The sequence below is a fragment of the Petromyzon marinus genome, chromosome 40, assembly GCF_048934315.1.
Source record: "Petromyzon marinus isolate PM22_M1 ecotype Great Lakes invasive population chromosome 40, UKy_Petmar_22M1.pri1.0, whole genome shotgun sequence".
NCBI lineage: Eukaryota > Metazoa > Chordata > Hyperoartia > Petromyzontiformes > Petromyzontidae > Petromyzon > Petromyzon marinus.
In genome coordinates this window covers 5,463,944-5,487,618 of record NC_133706.1, presented here as the reverse complement: position 1 = coordinate 5,487,618, position 23,675 = coordinate 5,463,944, and the positions used below count along the sequence as shown (strand labels likewise).

At 47.7% G+C, this 23,675-nt stretch overlaps 1 protein-coding gene across 1 annotated transcript; it reads left to right on the top strand.

The window, feature by feature from the left end:
• The first annotated feature begins 514 nt into the window (after window positions 1-514).
• On the top strand, window positions 515-23,073 carry TSPAN3 (tetraspanin 3). The gene is made up of 7 exons (XM_032968511.2): window positions 515-713; window positions 5,541-5,732; window positions 11,067-11,141; window positions 13,818-13,919; window positions 14,895-15,047; window positions 17,999-18,082; window positions 22,802-23,073. The coding sequence occupies exons 1-7, from the start codon at window positions 651-653 to the stop codon at window positions 22,895-22,897; spliced, it is 765 nt and encodes a 254-aa protein (XP_032824402.1). The 5' UTR covers window positions 515-650; the 3' UTR covers window positions 22,898-23,073.
• The last annotated feature ends 602 nt before the right edge of the window (window positions 23,074-23,675 follow it).

Sequence of the window (23,675 nt, the reverse complement as noted above, 5' to 3'; positions counted from 1 at the left end):
GTTTGTAGTAGTGGAGTATATACTGTACTGTGTTGTGTATAGTGCCGTCTATAGTAATGTATAATGTAGTGTTTAGGATGAATGCTTGAGATTTATAAGGGCGCAGGGTGACCAATAGGGTCTGAATTAGTCTGTAATAAGTTAGGCACTGAAAAGGGGTTGACATGTGTGTAGTAGTGGAGTGTATACTATATTATATAGTGTATAGTGTCGTGTATAGTAGTGTATAGTGTAGTGTATAGGATGAATGTTAAGATTTTATAAGGGCACGGGGTGACCAATAAGGTCTAAATTGGTCTGTAATAAGGTAGGGCCACTGAAAAGGGGTTGACATGTCTGTAGTAGTGTAGTGTATAGTGGCATGTATAGTAGTGTATAGTGTAGTGCACATGATGAATCGTAAATCTAAAAAAAAATGTTGAGTGGAGACATGACGTCATCCGGCGGCCACGCTACAAATTGACGTCACCGCGAGACCCCCCCCCCGCCCACGTGTTTCCGGCCGAGCAGCTGTTGACTGCGTAGCTCCGCTAGTCGGCCGGTCCCCACCCACCAAAACCCCACCAGACGTTGTTGTGGGGGGCTTCTTCCACGGACAATTAAAACATTTTAAAACTGAACTTTAGACGGGGTTAACAACATCGTGCGCGATGGCGACGTGCGGCGTGGTGTCTTCCAAAACCTTCCTCATCTTCCTCAACCTCGTGTTCTGGGTGAGCGCGGAGAGCGGAGGTTGTTGGCGGCGTCTCCTTCGGTGGTGGTGGTGGGGGGGGGGTGTTCGGTTCCCCCTGGTGGGACCATTATAGCCCCTGATGTTGCCAATGTTTGTATTCCGAGTGTGTTTGTTGTTCGTAGCCTTATGAGTGCACACAGCCTGGCACAAGCGCCGCGGTGACGCAGCCTTCGCCTAGTGGCGAATGGAGGTTGTTGTGATACTTGTTGTAGTGGTTGTTGTGGTGGTCGTTGTGGTTGTTGTGGTGGTCGTTGTGGTTGTGGTGGTGGTCGTTGTGGTTGTTGTGGTGGTCGTCGTTGTTGTTGTGGTGGTCGTCGTCGTGGTTGTTGTGGTGGTCGTCGTCGTGGTTGTTGTGGTGGTCGTCGTCGTGGTTGTTGTGGTGGTGGTCGTTGTGGTGGTGGTCGTTGTGGTGGTGGTCGTTGTGGTGGTGGTCGTTGTGGTGGTCGTTGTGGTGGTGGTCGTTGTGGTTGTTGTGGTGGTGGTCGTTGTGGTTGTTGGTTGTTGTGTAGCGGTTAGCGCCACGAACCCGGCGACCCGAGTTCGTCGATTCCCGCTCACGGGTCGATAAGTGGCGAACATCTGAACCGGTCTCTCCACCACTCGACTCGGCCTCGAATGAGGTAGCCGGTGCGGTGCGTGAACATCGCCACTGGGGAGACAAAGGCGGCCGGGCGTGGTGCTGGCGGCCCACACCACCTCGTGTGCCATGCCGGCCTTCGTGAGGTGCTGCTCGCTAACAGCACTTGCCCCCAACTGCGCCCGTGTGCTCTGCTATACCGGGGCGATGTTAGCATTTGAATGCGTTAAAACCGTAATACCTGGAACTGATTTCCTGCCAGCGGCGAGCCCTTCGGCATTTCACTTGAATGGCCTCAAAGTGCTGCACCTAGCCTGGCCGCTGTTTGTGTTGGATGGCGTAGCCAGGTTGGGTTTGATTCCCGATCACGGGTCGATAAGTGGCGAACATCTGAACCGGTCTCTCCACCACTCGACTCGGCCTCAAATGAGGTAGCCGGTGGGGTGCGTGAACATCGCCACTGGAGAGACAAAGTCGGCCGGGTGTAAAACAAGTATTTTAAGCAGCCAAAAAAAAACCTTCCAATATCGAAAGCAAAACCTTTCTAGTCGTACACAGAGTGCTGTGTTAGGCGCTTTTTTTTTACCGGGGACATAATTATGACCCTGAACTCTTAAGGTTGTACCTGTACATTGTGGATGAAAATTCCGTGAGTCTCGTACGTTAATACTGAACATTAAGAATTTGCTATCGTTCCTGGGTCTGGACCTCCGGAACAAAGTGGATTTATTAACATTGGACTAAGAGTATTAATAAGTGTTCCAGCAAAGTCTGGCCCACGCAGCGTTAAACTTGAACGTTGATCGCTAAGAATCAAACGAACGTGACCAGGGGCTTGTCATTCATGTTTACAGGAGTGGGAACTTTCACTTTACAATGCCAAGGGACCAGGTCTGTCCATAGGACAACCGCTCGACTACTCGCAACGTGGTACTCATTTAATCAACCACGGAGGAATCATGATGGATCAACTTCACCTGCATTTGGGATTTGAACTCGTGATCTCGTGATAGCGAGTCGTGCGTTTCTGATTAGTGTGCCACAGTCCCATATTAAGGCTTCATCAGTTTAGTTAAGCTCTGTTTTAACTTATTGCAATACTGTGCCTTTCCACTGTTCAGCTGTTCTCCCACAACCTGCACTTATCCGTGTGGTGAACTGTGGTCTAATAACCGCCCTGCAGCCCGCATGGCATAGGGAGGCACTTATCCAGCAGTGCCTTGCAAAGAGGCCTGTGCAGGTACAGCGATTCACGTTTAACAGTCTTCAATAAATTAATATTGCTCAAGTTGGCATGGGGCAGCGCTCGTCTGCATTGACCATCCGAAGCCAGCGGTGGCAATTCCACATTTTCCTGGTGGGGTCTATCCATGTGACCATCGTGACCAAATTACCCTGAATGTTGCCCAAATATTGTCAGTTTTGGGAAGCTAAGAAGCGCTGAGCATGGAGGGAGTGCTTTGGATAGGTGACCAACTTGCACAAACAGGTTGTCGGTAGGCTCTGGGGCCACGAGGTAGGAATTGGAGCAGAGTGCAGCAAGATCCATTGCTCCTCACCTTCAACCTGTATCGACCAGTGCGGTGAAGAATGGTCATGATATCTCCCACGATCTGCGTGGTGTAGGAAGGTCCTCATCGACCAGTGCACTTGCAATAAAATGCCACGCTTGTTATTTTTGATAAATATATATTTTTTTCAATGTGGGATTTGAGGACTCCAGGCAGGAATTCAGTCAGAAAAACGGTTAACTAATGTTGAGTGCTTTGTCATTGGTATCCATTCGAATTAAAAATCAAGTTTAACGTGGGTTTTTTTCATAGTCATTGGTGACCTTGCCGAGACTGCTGGCTGGACATGACAACCTCCATTTTTAGCCACGGGTGGCTGAAACCCAGTTTGAACCCAGGATCTTGTCAGCGCCGGTTCGGTTTCTCAAAATAACCCTGATCTGTACACTTGTTAGTGGCCATATAAATGTGTTGGCTGAGCTTTGAACCTACACGTTGTATGAAGTGCACACTACTAATTGCAGAGGTTATGTTTGCGCTTGTGTGTGGCACTTGTTGTTTACCTAGACTGAGACGACAATTTTCTCTTGCATTCCCGTTGGGGTTTATCAGGAAACCTGCCACTAGGGTTTATTCCCGGCGTCCAATTGACTCACAATGAGAAGGTCTCAAGTTAGAATCAAAGTTGTAGCGAGTTTATTGGGTCCTGACTTGGCCGACCGATAGCGTTTTTTCCTCCCCCACTTCTTGCAGAGATTTGTGGTCTGAGCCCCAAAGCCACCTTGGCAATAATAAAAATACGCCGCAGTCTGCTTCACGGCGAACGTCAGCAGATCGAGTTGCGTTATTCAAAACAAAGAGTGTAGGGCCATGTGTGCTGACGTGGTGTTGTGCCGGGTCGTGACCAAAGTGGGCTCCAGCAGGTGATTTTTGGGCACACAGAGGCACTTTTTCGGGAAGTGGCATTTTGGCTGAGCCAGAGCTCTTGCTGCCTTACGATATGTCTAAACTATGTTGGTTGCTGTACTGTGGTTAATAGGAAAGCTCCCACGAATAACGATCATGGTTTATATTTTTTTCAATATCCAGCACCCATGAGGAATGTGGATTTTTTTTCCGTCGTCGGCAGGGTCACCCATGGAGATATGAGCACTGCTCCCACATCGCTTGAGCAAAGGGGCATTTTCCAAATTAGAAAATTCACCCCCCCAACTTACTCGTTTGGCGAAAATGCGTAGCCGTCGTCCGCCACTCGGCTGTGAAACTTAGTAGGACCATCCTAAAATGTTGACAGCCTTGCGGCTTTCCTGGGTAAAGAAAAGGAAAATTGGAGATTGGGGTTCAACATATCAGGCCTTGGGTCAATTGCAGTTATAATTGCATCCAATGAATTACAGTCACGATGTAGTTGGGTCTATAATTTGAGTGCTGCTGTGTTTATAATTATAATTGACTCCGGGTCTATTCGATGTAGCTCATCGTCCCTTGGGGCCATGCATTAAGTGCCTTTTTTTAAGTTAGCAGTGGCCATCGTATATAGGAGTGTGAAATTGCCACCGCTGGCTAAGACCTACAAAGATGACAGTTTTTCAGGGAGATGCTTGGGCGTCTGGTGCCAGATGGGTTGTTACATCGTGAGATACTGGGGGGAGGTCTTTTATCCAGCAGCGACTTGATGATGAGCGATAATGAAGCCTCTTCGTCATTTGAGTTTATTTCACCGTGTGCTGGAACCCCATTTTGACAACACGTGTCGTCCACAAGGGTGACCCTAGTCATGACGGGACAGCAGGACACTGCAACCTGATACACGCGGAGCTAAAAACAGATTTGTAACTTAAACGTCGGAGTGTGCAGTACATTTCAAAACATTGAGAAACGCTTCGCAGCATTGTTCTGTTGAATTAAAACATAAAATTTAAATAAATTGGAAGGAGCGGTGGTGCTGTGGTTAACGCACTGCACGACAAACCTGGTGGCCTTGGTATCGTTTCCTGCCCGCCCCTAAGATCGGTGTCAATGGCGAGGGTTATCCGGTCCTGGACATCTCGTAGGTCGACTCGGCCTTAAATGAGTACCTGGTGCGGTGTGTAAACATCAGCGCCGGGGAGACAAAGGTGGCCAGGCGTGGCGTTGGGCACTTTCCTCCTCGTTCGTGTACCGTGCCAGCCTTCATAGGTGCTCGCTGACAGCTCTTGCTCCAACAGTCTGTTAAGTCTATATGGGAGATGTTTTGTTTTGGGTGCAATAGCATGTGTGATTACTTTTTTCAAACTACTTCATTTTATTTAGCAGGTAAAGCCCACCGAGCTTATTATGGAACTGAGTTGGTGGAGGAGAGAGAAAATGGGATTCTGTGAGCTGGCAAGTGCCTTGAATAAAAACTATAGGTAGGTAAACTATACTATAAAAGCGAAAACATTTTTATTTCACCAGGTAATGCCCACTTAGCTATTATGCATCTCTTTTTCAGAAGCCACCTGGCCACAATGATAGTTCATCAAAGTGGCTTATCTGCAAATTTATAGCAGCAAAATACAACGCACGTTTCTAAATTAGGTGGAAAAACTAGACCTGGAGAAAAATCCACGTGACCATTGGGAGAACATGCAGACTCCAAATATGCAGGCGTCAGGGTTGAACCGAACTCACGACCTTCTACATACCAAGCGAGGGGAGATAACATCTCGTCATTGCGTGTGTGCGTGTGTGCGAGCAGGCAGGTGGTGGAATCCTGTGCTATATCGGCGCCTACGTGTTCATCACCTACGACAGCTACCGGCACTTCCTGGAGGACCGCTATGTGCTGTTGGCGCCGCTGGTGGTCGTCGCCGTCGGCATCTTCCTGTTCGTCGTAGGCATCGTGGGCTGCTGCGCCACCGTGCGCGAGAGCAAGTGCGGCCTCTCCACGGTGAGCGTGCAGCAATCGCAAACTGCCATGGCAGCTGCGTGCTACGATGTCACTCGCGCACCCTGAATGTCAACCCGGCCGAATAGCTCGGTGGTGAAGCGAGCAGCTCGCAGTCGGAAGGTTGCGAGTTTAAATGCTCTTTTGGGTTGACTCGTCCCCATCATCCCTCCCGTGGTCGATAAAATACGTAATTTCTAACACTGGCTCATGGCCATCTGTGTAGATGATCTCGACCCACTGCACGTAAGAGCAGCGGGTCAAGTTTATCGAAAGAAGTTCAATGTGCATATACGAAGCAGGGATACCAGACGTGGTTGGCAAGTATACGTCCGGAAAGCCCGTTGGTTGATTTGTTTATATTTTTAACTGTGCTGTTTTGATAAAAAAAAAAATTCTCGTCGTCAACAGTTTTGAAGACTTAACTGTTTCATTTGTCTTAACAAATCTGCGTTGTCTAACTTTTTGGCAAATGCAACCAGAAAGCAATTATCTGCTGTTATACAGATGCACATCTAGGCTTCGTGTCCTTGGCAGTCCTACAAGAGTTCTGAAGCTTTGTTGGTAAGCATTGGAAGTATTTCAACATCTCAGTCGTGTGATGTGCGGGGGGTACCACCGTAGCGCCCTCTTGTAGCATCAGGCCCAACTGGAGTCCTCTCTCTGCCACTTATCACCCCGACTGACCACATCTTGGACGTTGGCATGGTGCATGCTGGGAGCCATTCTGCCACGGGTTTTCTGAGGGCGGTGGGGTCCTCTGATTTTCCTCCATAGCTAAAAATGTACAACATAATATGTGTTGGTCAAACATACAAATGCGCCTCCGATTGGCACTTGGCTATTTACGGTGCAAAAGGAAAGGAGTTCAACATACACATGTTAGCAGTGAAAAATAGTCTTTGGGCTTTTGTGGCTTTCCTGGGATAAATAACGAATAATAATAATAATACATTTTGTCTAGGAAGCCCAGTGCGTAGTGGGGGGGAGGAGGGTTTTTAACTCGTAATGGGGAAGCTGTGAAATGTGCACGGCAGCTAGCATTTGAGGTGAATTGGCCGTTTGTTTTAAGTTACAATAGCGGATTTAAACGGCGGAGTGACTGCCATGATTGTTTACATAACGTAAGCAAATGGCACACGGTTGTTTTTGGGGGGAGGGTTGGGGAGTTTGTTCTTTAAATCTCAGTTGCTGAGCACACGAACCAAAGGCACAAAACGCCAAGCCGCCAGCAACAAACGGCACTGTTTCATTAGTAAGAATTGAGCGAGGTTTTGGAATTTTCAACGCTGCCCTGGGGCCATTGGTGTAAAGAACACCATACCCGCTGCTTGTGTAGTAGTTTAGGTTTTTAGATTTCGAGGCAATTTGACGTGCTTGGAAATTATTTGTTGGGAAGACCGATTTTTTTTTGACTGAAGTTTGTCATTTAGTTTCAGCAAGGAGACTTTTGAACTGTTGGCTTCGTCTGTGACGCAACCAGAGGACGCTGTCGCGTTACTCCCGACAATCCGTTCGGAAATGAGACGGGAGAATTCCAGAGTTGGGCGTTGAGAGGAACGAAGCACCGTCTTTCAATGAAGTCCCCAGTCTCTTAGATTAAATTTTTTTTGTCTGCTTGCCGAATAAAAAAAAACAATTCCCCCAATTGCACCATCGGCTTCTAGTCGTGAAACGCGCGGGGCCTGATGCGCATAGAATTCGTTTTTCACACTTTTGTGGAATTTGCCGCACATGCCGAAATGTTTAAAACTGTTAATTATCTTGAGCTGGAATTTAGTAAAGATTACGTGCAAAATCTCATTTGAACGTGCTGGGCAATTATCGTGAGACTAGGCTGCGAGCAACTGGCCTACTTTTTGATATTCTGTTTGTGTTCGTCACAGTTGCCAAGCACAGGTCACAAGAAGTCGCTGCAGGCAGCAACAAAGCGCACTTGGATATGTAATAGGAGTTGATGCTTTTTTTTTTAATTTGAGCTAGGAAAAAAAATATTTTTTTGATAACAGATGGTTGTACAGAATCTCTACGTTGTCAGCTCTGTGTGACCGCTGAGCCACCCTTGCTTCACCTGCCACGTGACGCACTGCTGTTGCACCGACCGCGTGGCAGGTTTGCGCAAGCTGTTCCCATTAAGCGCTGAAATCCACCCACCCACCCAGGGGCCAGGTGTCAAACTTGACGCTTTCCTCCCACGTGCGTTGAGGTTTCCCGTTCTCCACGACGAGGGGAAGCTTTCCTGCCCGCCTCGGGTGGGAGAAGCGAGGGAATTTGTGGGCGTCGTTGCCGACAGCTCTGAAGTTTGAAGGCGCTAAATTTTGACGCTTAATTGCGTGAGAGAAAGCGAAAGTTTGGGTACCCAATGGGGCCATCGCGAGCATTTGCACGGGAACATGTTACGCAGTGTGCATAATAATAATAATAGCGATGAGTAAAAAAAAATGCAAACATTTTTCCGTAATGAATCTTGCCATCACTCGTACGTTACAATTGTACACTTGAAAATGCGATTCCAAGCAATCTTTTTTTGTCATCGTCCTCGGCCAAGGTCAATCCACTGCTAGATGAAGGCCTCCCTAAGTTTCTGCCTACCCTCATGATCCTCCATTGTAATAAACGCACCACCTGTCACTTGCGCACAAACTCAATTTTAATGGAAATTAATCGAACGGCAATTCATCTTGACCTGCGGACTTATTGCCTCCACCACAGCTCGTGATCCTGCAGTGTAATCCAACCAGCTTCAGATTTCATCGCTCCATCTCCTCGCCAGACATCCCCCCCAAATGTGTTCCCAAGTATAGCGAGGTGATGGTTCTCAGCCTGGTGACCGACGAAATAATAAAAAAAAACCCCATCGCCTAGAGTTTGATTATGTAAATTTGGCTGAATTTCCGAATCTCAGAAATGTAAACTATTGGTTTGACTCGTGTGGTGCACATAATTATCACGTGGAGCGTGAAAAAGCGTTTCCCTTTTACTGTGTGTGCCAGAGGTTGATATTGAAGGCATCTCTGATGTAGCTGTCTTAACTTCTGAGGGGCTGTTCTTTAGCAGGAAGGGTTGTGGCACTACAGGATGATTCTGAAAGCAGAATCTTGATTTTATCAATTTGGTGGGGAGGGGGGGAGATTAAAAAAAAATAATAATTCTGAATTTGTGATTGAGCTATCGGCGTCATGTCACGCGATTTGGGAACGTTTTTTTATTGGCGACTGTGCGAGCGAGCGGCGTGACATCGCACTGTGCGAGCAAACATCCCAGGAGGACGTCGCGTCTCTACGCGTGGAATGATGTTAAGGGCCCTCTTCAACACTAGGTGGTGCATCTGCACGCATGGCGAGAAAAGCGTTGCATGGTGTGGCAATAAAACGCCACCTTTTTAGCCCACAGAGCTGGAATGAGACGAGCCGAAAATAAATGACGAACCGATTGCGACTCCAATGTGCGGCGGTATATAGCCGGGAGATTCCTGCATGAAATGTGGGTTTTTTTTTTCTCCTGGATTATTGCCACTGTTTAAAATCTCCGTTAATGTCGGTTTGGATTCCAACCATGAAGCTGTGACATTAGCATGTGGCTCAATGGCTCTGGCATGGCCATTATGAGCCCCCCTAAGCCTCCTGTTTGGCCACCTCCTCAAGTGCCAACCATCATGAGTTCACAATGCATTCCAAAACGACTTTTTGTATTTTGATAGAGGATTAGGTTCCAAGAGGCTACATATGGGTTACTAGCATTTCCTTGGTCGCGTACAAAGGCTTACGTCTCTTACTAGAGGGCACAGAAAATGTTTGAGGTGACCTTAGGCTGGCATTTTTGTGCAATTTGTAATGCACGACTTTGCTTGACTACATGGGGAAACGGTGATTCAGTTGACAGTCGTTTCTCCTTGAGCGATGACTTGAGCACTTTACGGAAACATTATTTTCATTTGCCTCTGTTCCGTAGAAGCAGAATGTTTCCTTCTCCCAGCAGCGCTCCATATCCTGCCTCGATATTGATTGTGTCCCGTGTGTGTGTACGTGTGCGCATGTCTGTTTGTCCAAGTGATCGATAACTGAACACAAAAAATACAAATAACCTTATTAGGAGTGTCGGATGGCTCTGGGAGTGATGATAACAGCGTCGTTAAAACACGAAGCCACACCTTTTTGAGAGCCTGGGTTTGAATCCAGATTTCAGCCATCTGTGATTAAACTGGGTTCTCGGTGTAGTAATTTTGATTATCTCAGGCCCGTTATTAATGGCTCCATGGAAAAATCGTTAAAATATTTTTTTTCACTTCTCCTTGGCCTCGCCCATCTCTTGTTTAGTTAAATATAAAAGTAATGACCTTTCAATCCTGAGTCCCAAACCCTGTACCCATTATGCTTCAGGCCTGTTTATGTACATGCACAGATATATAAATTATCGTGTACATAAATTTACAATGAATTCATCTACTTTCATCTACCCTCAAATACACACTGTGAGAATTAACATTGTTTGGACGAATTTGCGTGTGAACTAATGCTGCTGAAATTATGCACTCACAGTAGGTTTTTATCTGGCGGGCCTTCATCGCAGAATCGAAGGATGTGGTGTTTGCTTATTTATTAGGACAAGACTGTCAACTATTGCTGTTAGTGAGCTCCTATTAAGGCCATGGCGTACCATGGTGTTGGTATAGCAAGAATCCGCAACTCCCAGCCACTTATAAAGACTGATGATGACTTCCTCCCCTTATCACCAGTTGATCGATTGGCCACCCAAGCCAGCCTCGGGATCCCGTTCATCAATTCATTGACTTTATTTGACCCAAAGCAAAACCCATTGATGGATTGTCTTTGGCTCGGGTGGCTTGAGTCGACGAGAGAAGACGACGACGGCAACGGGTGGCGGTGGTTGCGCTGGGCAGCCGAGACGCGAGCACGCACTGCCAACGACGCATCCTACAGGCGAAGCTACGTTTGCTCGTTAGCAGCAGACGCCGATTGTGAAAGCTGGCGAGGAGGAGACCGGTTCTCCCGGCAATTACTCGCGTGGTACTGCCACGCACGATGCAGCAACAAGTCGCGGCGTCATCGTCGGTCACAACAGAATGCTGTTGACGGTTAACCAAGCAATGGTGAGCAAATGGCGAGGCGACATTCTGAAGTCTGCTGGTTCGGGCATCGCTCGCCACCTGATGTTGGTCGTGGCCGAGGAATCGAACTCTGGTTGCTGGGTTCGGAGCGTAGTGCGCTAGCCACTTTGCCACCGATTTCACCCTGAATGTATTTTTTGTAAACCAGATGTATTATATATTTGTTAACCTCCCACCCCCCCGATCTCTTTGTCACCTCTCCACTGTAGTTCTTCATCCTCCTGCTGATGATCTTCTCCCTGGAGGTGGTGGCTGCTCTCCTGGGCTATGCGTACAGAGGCCAGGTACAGGAGACATGCAGACGCGTACACTTGGCAGTCCTCGTAGAAGTGCGTGGCTTCAGGGATGGACTACCAGGTCCCCAAAACGCCGGAACTTAAACGAGTTGGCATACATTTTGGCGGCCATGGGGGGCCAGACGTTGCCCGCGGAAGCTCCTACAGTGTCCCACAGAGCAATGGCCCACCGACAGATGCAGATTGAGATGAAGGAGAAATTAACGGATAGATGAGAGCGCTGTAGACAAGCGAGACTCATTACGCGGTCGCATGTACAGATCGGATGTTTGTTTGCGTACTCCGAAACAGCAGGCGATTGGCGCACGATGCTGATGAGACGCAGAGAAGTTGAAGCCAATCCGGGGTTTACCTGCTAAACCACGCGGCTTGAGAGCCATTTTGCTTCATGTGCATCGGTGGACACCCTTGCCAACGAGAGACGTTCCATCTCGAAGGTTTTTCCACGATGGAATATTTTTCCAAGTAAAAATTCAACAAAACATTGCTAATCAAATGGGGACCACAGGATGATGAAAAGATATAAAAAAATATATACATTCTTTGTGGGTTCTGTTTGTACGATTTCACGTATATATGCGGCGGACCTACTTCTTAACAAAGTTCACTATGCGGTTTGAAATCGCCCGTGAGGCTGTGGATGGACAACACTGTGCTGTATGTGCCTACTCGGCAGGTAGCTGTCTCATGTGGTTTTCCCTTGTGCAACAATTTTTGGAATGCATCTGCCGCATAAAGCGAGGGGAAACCTGTACATTAAGTTTAATGTTTGACGTTTTTAATATTCTATTAGCTGCAGTTTTTCAAAAGGGGCACATTTTTGAAGGTAAACTATCAACGCTCGTGTTTAATTTATACGCATATTTTGATTTTTAAAAAAACCCTTGTGAATAATCCATGGGCGTGCGTTTCTGCCCTTCACTGCTGTGTAAAACAGCCGTGTGATGGCCGGAGAGGGACATTCCTTTTAGATGTCACCCAAGAGCTCATTAATATTAAGGATTAATTATCAATTTTAACGTTTTCTAGTTCGGATTTTTGAGTTACTTTCTTTAATTATAGCATGCAAATATGATTTTAAAAATCGACTATTGGTTTGCCACACCTATCGAAATGTCTAAATGATTGTCCCACCCTCTCCTGGAGCGTGGAGAGCGATAGCGCAGTGGTTGGCACACCGTTTCACGACTTCCGGCGATCCGCTCTCAGTTCCCACTTACGACCAACAACAGTGACGAATATCTGAACTAGTCTTGGCCATCTCCTAGGTCAACTCGACCTTAAATGAGTAGCTAGTGCGGTGTGTAAGCATCAGCACTGGGGAGGAGCGGTAAATGGGGCATAGTGCAGGCCATGGTGCAAAATTGTGCATGGCTACATGGGGGGAGGGGAGGGGGGGGGGGGATCCTTTTTGCACCATACCGCGCGATGACTGACGGTCCCCAGCACTGCTCTCTTGACAATCGCGTTGGAACACGCCGTGCATTTTGTTTAACGTTTGCGGGTGCGAATCTGTTCAATCGTTACTGAAATTGAAATTGATTTGATTTACCTAGTCCTGGCTTGTTGCAATCGATAATAAAATTCTTAAAACAATAATTGAACAATCGATGATATAATTGGTTAACAACCGCTAAAATACACAGTCCAAACCGAGGGGTTAATTAAAAAAAAAATGTCAGATTTTGCGTGGATATCAAACACTAAGCTAAAATTTTAAAAAAAAAATTGTACATTATGAGAACGGTCTCGTGCTGGCTTGTGGAGCTACCTTGTTTTTTTTCTTGTTGGCTTAGCAAGTTGTAATATTAATAATACGTCTGCTGTCCATCCTGGTGGTGGCTTCTGCTCTGGGAAGTGCTTGCCAATGTTTGACTCGGACACTGGGGTTCTGAGAATTTTATCAGTAAACCAAAATAAAATAAACCTTTAATATGGATTCGAGCTGTGATCGTGAAAACAACTGAACTTGTGAAGTGACTCTTGAATGCACTGCCATGGCTTTTCCAGTGAGATCACTGCAAGTGATGTTGCATTACAAAGTAGAGCTACAAGCCTCTTGTCACTGGCAGTTGATTTGCAGTCGGTGTGTGTACATGCAAACCCCATTTTTCAGTCCACTGCTGCATGAGTGTCTCCGCGCCAAGAAGCTCAAAGGGATTTGCCCATGCTTAACCGTGCCGGGCGGTGCCGGTTGACGTAGGCTGTAAGCATAGACGTTGGGGTGGCGACTCTGACACGACCATTGAACCCTCCTGAGTCGCCCAACTGCGTACGAACCACGTCCCGTTCCGATGACGTACGTCACGTCGTCGGTTTTTCTTCCAATTCTGATCCGATTTTACGTACGGTTAAATAATTGGAACGGAACCGACTACGATTGGAGTCGAATCGACTCCGAACGGAATCTGAAGTAAAAGTCGCGCGTGAGGGCGTGTGGCACAGTTTTGGCGCCAGCTTGTCATTGAGTGCGGTCGTGTCGCTACAGTTTTCTGCAGTAAGTGCAGTGCAGGGTCTTTTACAAACAGCGGCGCTGTGCCTCCTAAATTAAATTAATGCTAACCGCTTGCGCGGTCTGAGATTCGGCGGTGAACGGGACGCCCACCCTGCAACTTGCAGACGTCTCTCTGAAAGGGTTACCCTCCCGCGCCGATTGCATTGCAGGTGAAGGACAAGGTGGAGCGGACGATCTCTCAAGTGTTTAACGAGTACAACGGCACGGACTCCAACACGGCCAGTCGCGCCATCGACTACGTGCAGCATCAGGTGAGCGCACCAGGCATTCGGTGTGCATTGGAAGGTAACGGTTGACGAGTGCACCAGGCATTCGGTGTGCATTGGAAGGTAACGGTTGGCGAGTGCACCAGGCATTCGGTGTGCATTGGACGGTAACGGTTGGCGAGTGCACCAGGCATTCGGTGTGCATTGGACGGTAACGCTTAAAGCTGCAGCCGTATGCGCTATGTGTACTTGCGCATGATTGCTGGCGGAAGGATTTCTGGAGAGCCCCTCTGTAGAGGGTGCTTTGGGCCTACTCTTCCATGCCCGCGTCTTGGAAGAGTCGAGTACTCGCACTGGATCTGGGGGGTAGTGGCACACCGCGCTACGGACTCGGCAACGTTTTGATTTGATTCCCAGCCCACTAGCAGTGGTCCTGGCCCACCCCTAGGTCGACTTGGCCTTTAATGAGTAGCTGGTAACACGTGTGTGATCATCAGCACTGGGGGGACAAAGGTGCCGTTATGTGGCACTGGCCATGCCATGTGTTTGCAGTACATGTGAATACCGGCGTGCGTGTGTGTATTTCAACGTTTCCTTTGAGTGTGTATCAATGTTTGTGTTCACTTTGTAGGTGTTCTTGGCCGTCATAGGTGATCTCTAACGGCACTTGCCCCAAGAGTCTGTAGGTTACTTCAGGGATTTTTGTGTGAAATGTGTTGCGTGTTTAGCGGGGAGCGGTACGAACCCAGCAACCCGGGTTTAATTCCTGCTCGCGATCAACACCAGTGACGATTATCTGAACAGGTGCTGGGTCTCCGCTAGGCCTACTTGGCCTCATGAGTACCTGGTGCGGTGTGTAAACATTTCCACTGGGGAGACAAAGGCGGCCGAGCGTGGTGCCAGCCAAACCACCCCGACTCCTGTGCTGTGCCGGCCTTTATAGGTGCTTGCTGACCAATTGGCCTCAACGGCCTGTTAAAAGCAACATGAGGGATCTTTGTGTTTTGTCATTGTGTTTAGCTCAAGTGTTGTGGCGTCAAAAACTACTTGGACTGGAAGGATCGTCCGTGGTTCAACCACACGGGCAACAACAGCGTCCCCATCAGCTGCTGCCGGAGCAACGTCACCCACTGTGACGGCAACATCAAGCATCCGGGGGACATCTACAATGAGGTGACGCAGCAGCAGCAAACAGCATTATCAGCATCGATGTCTTTGTTAATTTTGGCACTTTTTCCTTGTGGGTTGCATTGGGGGTTCTTACTGGGGACTTGAGCATTAATATAGGTTACACATGCGCAGCAGGAAATGCATCTTGCATGGTCATGCCGTAGTGAGACGGAAGCGGCTTGCAGAAGGAGATGATCGATTGTTTCGGGAAGAGAATGGTGGTGCCACACCACGTTCAACACGGGAGCGGCGTACGGACAGAAGAAACGCGCAGCGGGAGGTGGAGGCAATCATTGTTGCCTCGGACCCACCTACAGATGGAACGCTTGCCAACAATGACGAATCACCAACAGTTGCAATCGTCCCCTTTTAGCTTGAGCAGCAGAATTTTCGGCAGCTGCAACTAGCGTCACTGTTAGCAGCGGCAACGTGGTCGTGTATCGATATGTGGGCTTGTTTCTTGCGTGTATTGCATTTCGAAAGTCTGCAGAATTTTGTAACCCGCGTCGAGGCGTGGGTACACCACAGGCAAGTGGGAAGGCAGCCAGAAGCGGCGCAACCAAAAATTATTCAAGTTCTGTGGTCCTATATTTGGATGCTTGGCCAAATCTAATGATTGTCTATAAAAAAAAAGTTTATTTTACAAAAACTTGCTATGTACTGCCATACTTGGCAAGCCAGGAGATTGTTGACACACCATTGGTATGGAGGGAGTTGAAATAATTTGTGTAATCCACCAACCCTCTTCTCCGCAGTGCTTAGTTGCAGGCACGCAGCATAGCCACCAGCGTCCAAGTGATGATCATCATTATCTTTGGCAGCAGCGACAATAATATTATCGGCGGCATCGTAAACATCGTCGGTCACAGCGGCAACACAAAACTAGTTATTTTCACGTTTGTTCAGAGCTACATGTCGTCGTCATCATCATCATCATGGTCATCAGAGTTTATGTAATTTCCTATCCTGTTTATTTTGGGTCAGATTGTCGTGATGGTGTAAATTAAAATTTAAAAACTATAGCCCTCCACCGCCTGACACAGCCAATCACTTTGGCACCTGGGCAACTCATTTGTTTTTTCGACAAATCAGAAGAATGTTGAATAGCAAGCAAAATTGACAGTTTTCTACAGCACACCTACACGATGTGAACCCAAGAGAAACAACTTGTGAATCGTGACCGTGATAGTCTACGTATGAAATTGTTTTCGTCATGATTAACATGGTTTCAAATCGTCGTCATCTTCGTGAGCATTACACCGTCGCAATAATCCTCAACAAAATGTGCACATTGTAAAAAAAAAAACTCGCATGCAAGCGGGGGCAGCACTCCACATTATCCACACGCCATCGCAATCCCGCTTACTCAATTGCTGCCTGCAGGCCCACCTCTCTCAGTACGGAGCGCATGCTGATCTCCCCACCGTCCACCAACGCCTTCTTGTGAGGAGGTTCTGGATTTCTGGCAACGCGCCACCCAACATCATCTCTCGTCGGCCACAGCCAGACTCCTGTCACTAATTTGCGTTTTTTTTTTCTAAGGACCGGTTGCGTTTGTTTAATTGCATTTCCGAGTTGCCTTTGAGGTGACGGCTTCTGAAATTTCCGATTTTTGCGAGCGATGGGAAAATTTTGCGCCCGTCACTTGCACAAAAGGGTGCCGATGCCGCTGACGATAGCGCCTTGAATTCACGTACAAAAACACCGCCTTCCGACCCCCCCACCACGCACGGCTCTCCGCAGAGAATAGAAACCCTGCATGTGGGAATATAATTGGGATCCGGTGTCATGCGTGCATGCGTGTGCGTGTATTCCATGAAGAAATGGACGTGTACGGAGTGACGGTTTAATAATGAGGCTGCTTTAGCGCAGGCGGGAGGGCTTCTCTTGTTAAACCGAGCACGTAACGCTCTTAAAGAGGTGCGCTCGGTTTGCCTGTTGGAAGCCAAACGGGTGCACGCGGAGGGATAGGACCAGAAAGCCTGCCCTCGACACAACAAAGCAATTGGCGACCTTGATAAAGGGTGCACGTGCGTTTTTTTTGCCTGGCTACCTCATCCACTTGCTCGGCGCAACACGTCACCCTGTTGTCCAGATAACGTTGCTTTTTGCATACAAGCGATTTATTTTTTTTTGCTCTGAAAACACGTGGCGGGCACTGGGGAGCCAGTTGCTAAGTAAGAAAGGGGTTTATACAAATTTTTCTCATTTTTTTCAAGTTTTTATTCATGAGGGCCCTGTACTTGAGTCGTTTGGCCGATTTTTTTTTTTCACTGCCTGCCTGTACTGTTTTTTGCCTGTCCCAAGTAAACTCGCATACTAGGGGGATAGCGCTCAAAACGTCAATGAACAGACTATCAACCCACTTTCTGTACTGCCATAACCTGGTTGCCTTGCATCCCAGCCATGGAACGCGTGTCACCGGGTCTGAAAGATCAAGTCGCCCCTGAATAGGGCGCCCTCCAATTTTTGAAGCAAAGCAGGGTTTGAACTTGGTTTGTGAAGGCTGACTGGGAATACCAGGTGTTGTAAGCTTGGGCTGCGAGATGGCTGTGGGACGGCAGTGAAGGAGTTGATTGAACCTGAGGTTGTCTCCCCGTGTACCTGGTGGATTTTCAGGTTCTCTGGTTTCCCCCTCACAAGCCAAAACATCTTCGTAGAATTGGTCAAACAGCCAAACATAGTCGGTACCCAAATTTAAAATCTTCACCTGTTCTTGCTATGAAGGACCATTTCTGGAAACTTTGCCCCCCATATATAAATATTTTTCTCCTTTTGTGGGGGCCTTATTGACGAATGTGTAACTTTTCATAATTTATGCTTCTGCATCACTGCCAACGGAGGATCATCATCATCATCATCCATATTATTCCTACGCATGATCTGGCAAATCCCCCACCTGCATTGCGCGCGCGTGCTCTAGTTCTCCTCTCGCCTCCGTGTGGCGCGAGCAGGGCTGCGAGGCGATGGTGGAGAAGACCGTCAAGGACATCCTCAACTACGTGATGCGGGTGGCGCTCATCTACGCGCTCGTGCAGGTGAGAGTGACCCTCGTCCAGACGACACGTCCTGCAGCGCCGTGCCACCAGCTCTGGAGCTGGCAGCGGGGCGAGCTCGCTCCTGAGCGAGATTTTTTTAAAAAAAATATATTATTTAGATCACTTGGCTTTGACACATTTCCATGCGATGAGCCAATTCGTTGAGCTGTCATTTGTGGCCAGGCCTGTACTAAAAAAAAAAATAAGCCAATAGCTCGGTGAGCCTTACCTAGTAAATAAAAAAAATGGTCGAGTTTTTTTTTTCATCCAGTGATTTGTTTACCTTTCTTGACTTTGCACTCCTTTGTCATATTTTTGTAATGTAACCTTCCGACCCGCTCCTACTGGACAGGTTGTGAAAAAGAGCTTTATGGCTCCTCGGATTCCTCCCAGTATAAATAAATATTTAGGATTCCTTTCCAGCCCAGAAATAATCCGTGCGTGTGCGGCTTCCCGTGAGAAACGGGTTCCCGGCGACGACGGCTCGCTGACCAAAAACCCCAGCGCGGTTGGAAATTGTGTATAGTGTATAGCTAAACGTGTTGTGTTTAGTGAGCCGATTTAGTTTGCGCCTGCTTGTGTCGCTGTCCATTAAGAGCGGTGGGGGGGGGGGGGACCCCCTCTGGATGGCTCGTTTTTCTTCCCACCGCTCTTATGATCTTTTGAGATGTTGGAGCCATTTGGTGTTTGTACTGAATCAAAATCCTAAGGCGTGGCCATCTGTTGCTGGTTTTTTTCTTAAGCAACTTGCAGCAAACCCAGAGTTTTTTTTATCCACTGGTTGTGAAGGTGCTAGTTTTTTTTACTGAATAACGGTTGCGGTATTATTAAACTGCTCGTGTCTTGGCTAATGCACGCGCTGGCTTCGTTCTCGACTTTTCGTGCTCCTCCATTTCCTGCGCGCCACCACGAGGTGGTGATGTCACACGGCAGACTCGCGTTTTTTCGCTGCCGTATGTAAAATAAGTTTTCACACACCTAGGTTATGAAAACTGTTTGCTGATTTTTTTTTTTCTCGACGACACGAACTAACAATTAGATTTTTTTTCTATCATTTCACGAGTCGGAGGTGAAGATCTTCCAGTGGCTAAAAACGTGTAGGTGTGTGACCAGAGAAATTGGGTTTGTTATTATCTCTGGGAGAGCTTTAAAAGCCCAGGGAGGAGGTCCACTGCCCATCTAAATCTTAGTTATTTTGAAGAAGACGACTCCACTGCACCCGATCTCATCTCGGAAGCCAAGCATGGTTTAGCCTGGCTAGTGCTTGAATGAACAGCTCTACCATGGGCAAACCGTGTGTTTATTGGGCTACATTCTGGGCATCAAGGGGGGGGGGGCAGTGTAGAACAATCTGTTACCGTTATTGTACATCTATGCTCTCCCACATCTGTTCTCCACCTTAATCTACCCGCACTGATCAGCGTGGTCAAGTATGGTCAAACATGCCCCCCCCCGTGATCAGCACCCCTCGTCCAGCAGTGGATCGTCAGTGTCCGTGTGTGTGTGTGTGTGCGTAGTACATATTGGGCAAATCGGTGGACTATTACGTCGCAAAATGTGGGTGGGACTGCTGCACCCATCCCCAGTCGGCATCCAGCGAGTCCCGATTTTTTAAAAAAAATTTCCACTGCCATGCCAAGGCCGGCGGAGCCCTTCAAGCGACAGCCCCTGTTGACTTTGTTACTCGTGCCGAATTGCGATGGAGAAACGTAATTGCCTTGGGTGCTCGAGCAAGAAATAAAGAGAGGGAGAACAATTGTCGCAGGGGAAACTGGGCAGACGATCATTGTTCTGTAATATTAACTGTGCCCACGTCGCAGCACTCGTGTTTTTTTTTTTAATCGGCGTGCGTTTGGGAACAATGTGCCACGCGCATTTGGAAACACTGTGCCACGCGCACAGAAGGGAATGGGTAGAGTGACCTACTGTCACTCGGCAACCTTTTGCTGGGCCCGCTGGCTGTAACGGGAGCGGGCGTCCGCTGATCTACTGGCGAAAGGTGCGCCGAGCGGCAAAAAGCAAACTAACGAGCCGGAGCATTTAGGGGGCGTCTCTCTTTTTTTATTTGGTCATCCGAATGGATGGGTTGAGACGGGATATAACCGACCTTGCTCCTGTTTACTGGCACCTGTCGGCTGCCCTGCATGGTGCGTGTCCCGCAGGCGATTTCCCCGCCTTGTTTCGAGACGCGGGTGGACGGGATGCTGGGGCTGCAATCGTTTTCAAAGGGACCGGGGTAATTGACCACAGTGTTGTTTTGTAGTCTAGTCAACTTGACCAACTAGGTGTCCCCCAGCTCTCCAGTGTAACGTGTGTGGGGGAAGTGATTCGGGATGTAACATTTTTCCGGCCTCCAGAAAATTGCGGCCCAGTAGCTCCCTGATCAATTCGGTGCTGTTGTGTAGTTAAAACCACGAGAGCTGTGTCACAGACCATCGGGCATGAGTCTAAAGGAAGTGGTTTAAGTTTATCGGATTAAGGATGTCCCATCCAGCAATCCGTGAGCAGTGTAACGTCTTCTCATGTTTTGGAGTATGGCCCCCGAAGATGGGTTCATAGAACTACTTTGGATGTTGCTTCGGTTGCCTTTTTTGACATTCGATGGCGCCAACATCTTTACATGCCCTGCATGGAGATTTTGGTATTTGACTATTGGAATATTTGAATCCTCATGGCTGGGATGTGCCGAGTCAAGTGACCTTTTTGCCAGTGTAAAAAATAATGGATGTCACCCTTTCTGGCAATAAAACAGGTGTTAAGACGTTCAAACGCCAAACAATGCATATATTATCAGAGCATGTTTGTTTATATGTTTTGCCACAAGTATGTGTGGTGAATGCAGACTTTCCATGCCTTGCAAACGGCATCTGTTTTGGTGTTTGAACATCCTACCGCTTTTTTTTTTATTACCAGACGGGGTAAAACCTATTATTTTTCATACTTTTATAGGCCTTTCTTGCATGCAGTCCATTCGTAACCAGGGCGAGATCTTCAACTCTACTCAAACAGACCATTTTGAGTCCCATGGGTGGCTGAGATCAGATTCCAACCCAGGGTTATCATTGGTCCCCAGCCCTGGTAACTTACGATCGTTATCAATCCCCCTGTGCTTTCGGGTGGGAGTTGAATGAAGGTCGGACTACGGATCGACGAGGGTCCCCCACCGCCATGAGTGTGGAATTTCCACCAGTTTTCTCGGCGCTTCCTGCAGATATGCGCCACCGCACCGCTTGATCAGTTGAACAGGGGACACTTTTTTTCTCACGCCTGCCTGCTAAATCTGCACGGTTGAAGGCCATCATTATCACCAGTAGGACTGCATGTGAGTTGCCCCCAAGTGATCTGCTACCCACTCATTTCCCACATGTCAGGGCCGCACTCTGTGATCAGCAACTACTCAATCTTCCTATGTCCCCCACGGCTATAAACATCAAGTCTGCAAGAAAAAAAAAATGCTTCTCTTGTAGAACGCCTCCTTTGCCTTGGAACTGAGAGTCTGTATTCTCGTCTCTTTTTGCTGTGGAGCTTAAAACCCAATTCTGAATCTTTATGACCAATCCCTTGGGCAAGGAGACTTCCTTTTGGATTGTGTCCAGAACATAAAAAAAGATAACGGCCTTCTATGTTTTATTGCATTTTTATATTGCATATTTGTATACCGTCTCTTAAAACATTCTGTCGTGTTAATTTTCTTGCTTTAGTAAGTGGTCTCGGCGCGTTTATGCTGTGATTTTTTTTTTTGGGGTCGCGACATGCACAGCTGCCAACGTGTGTTGGTACTTTAAAAAAAAAAACCCCTGTTGTGAAATTGAGTGTTGTAAATATTTAAAAAGGCACGCGCACTACCTGCTGCGACCCCCGTATGGCTCGGCAAAACACGGTCGCGAACGAAAAATGTAGAACGCGGACTGAAAAGTTGCGCACAGACGGGAAAGAGGAAGGCGTCGGCTGGGTTGTTGGCAAGAAGAGTCGAGGGTTTGATGGCCAATATCATTTGTATCATCGGTTTCATTCTTTGCACAAGCCTGGAAGGGTAATATTAGACCGAAATTGGCATGGAGCACCTACCAATGTTCATTAGGGATGCAACGATGCATCAGTTTATTAACATCGATTTTTTTTGTATGTCGCATGCATGCAGAATTTCTTTTAACCACCGAATCGATTGTTGGCAGTCATGATCTTAGAACGATGGTGCGTTTTGTACGTTGAACTTGTTTCGTACCTCATTAGACCTCCTTTGCCAGTACCAAAATGTAATAATAGGGTTTTTCCCCTTTTTTTCTGGCAACAGAACTGAAACCTTTTTTTACGAGAATTCATGTTTACTGCATTAATCACAATACCTGCAGTCAAAATGCAAACAAAAAAACATGCTATGATAATATATGTGGCATTGTCCTTGGTGTGTACCAATCAGTTTCAAGGACAATGCATATATTATCATAGTGTGTTTTTTGTTTGAATTTTGACTGCAGGTATTGTGGTTAATGCAGACATGAATCCTCGTATAAAGGTTTCAGTTTTGTTGCCAGAAAAAAGAGGAAAAACCCTATTATTATTATTCTTTCGTGTACCGTATGTAGCCCGCCGTGCTCATCGGAGGCGCAGGGGAAAGGACAACAAACTATAAACAAATTCAGATAATGGCGCGAAAATGCCCGTTTGTAGCACGTACAACTCCTCGCACTTTCCCGTGTGTTTTCTCTCCCGCCGCAGCTGCTGGGCATGCTGTGCGCCTGCATCGTGATCTGTCACAAGAGGAGGGACCACCCGGAATACGAGCCCCTGGTGACCGGCGGAACCCAGGCTTGAGAGGTGGGGGGGGGGGGACTGCAACAAAAGCGGAAAGAAGAGAAATCGCAGCTCCGGGGTCGTGCCTCCGTTTCGGAGCGTGTGGCTGTGAGATTAATAATACGCGTTGAGGGTTCTGTGTGGTTTTTTTTCTCCTTTAAACCCGTGCACATGATTAGCTGGTGGGGAGGGGGAATGGGGGGAGGGGGATTAACGTGTGATGACAAACGTGGCAAAACGGTTATGTGCAGAAATTAATCTGCTTGTTTTTGACGCGCAGCTAATGCAACTGATTTAATAAAAACTGTCCTGGATACGACATCGCTGTTGTTTGTTAATACCGAGCGACGTTTCATGATTGCTGTTTAACATTGATCAAGCCAAATGAACTTCCGACACAAGTGTTACTCGGGAACGTAAACTACACCCCAGGCTCGTGTGGTGGTGGTGGTGTAAAGTTAAATACAAATCTGGTCAACACCTACCGGATTGTAAGATGCACCCCCCCCCCCCCCCCCCAACTAAAAAAATATTAGGTGGTATAAACTTTTGTCCTTGTAACCCGGATAATGTGGCGACAGTCTGTCTGTGCTCGAAAGAGCATGTGGCTGCACTCGGTCTTCACAGCTGGTACAGAGCCAACAATGTAGATTCCACATCATGGGAGGGGGGGGGAGGTTTGAAATGTAATGACCCAGGAGGCATTATCTGACTCCCCTCCCATCCACCCAGTGACCCGGATTTTAAGTTCGCAACCTTTCACATTGCCCGCTTGTCACTTCTCCAAGCAGCAGCAGCA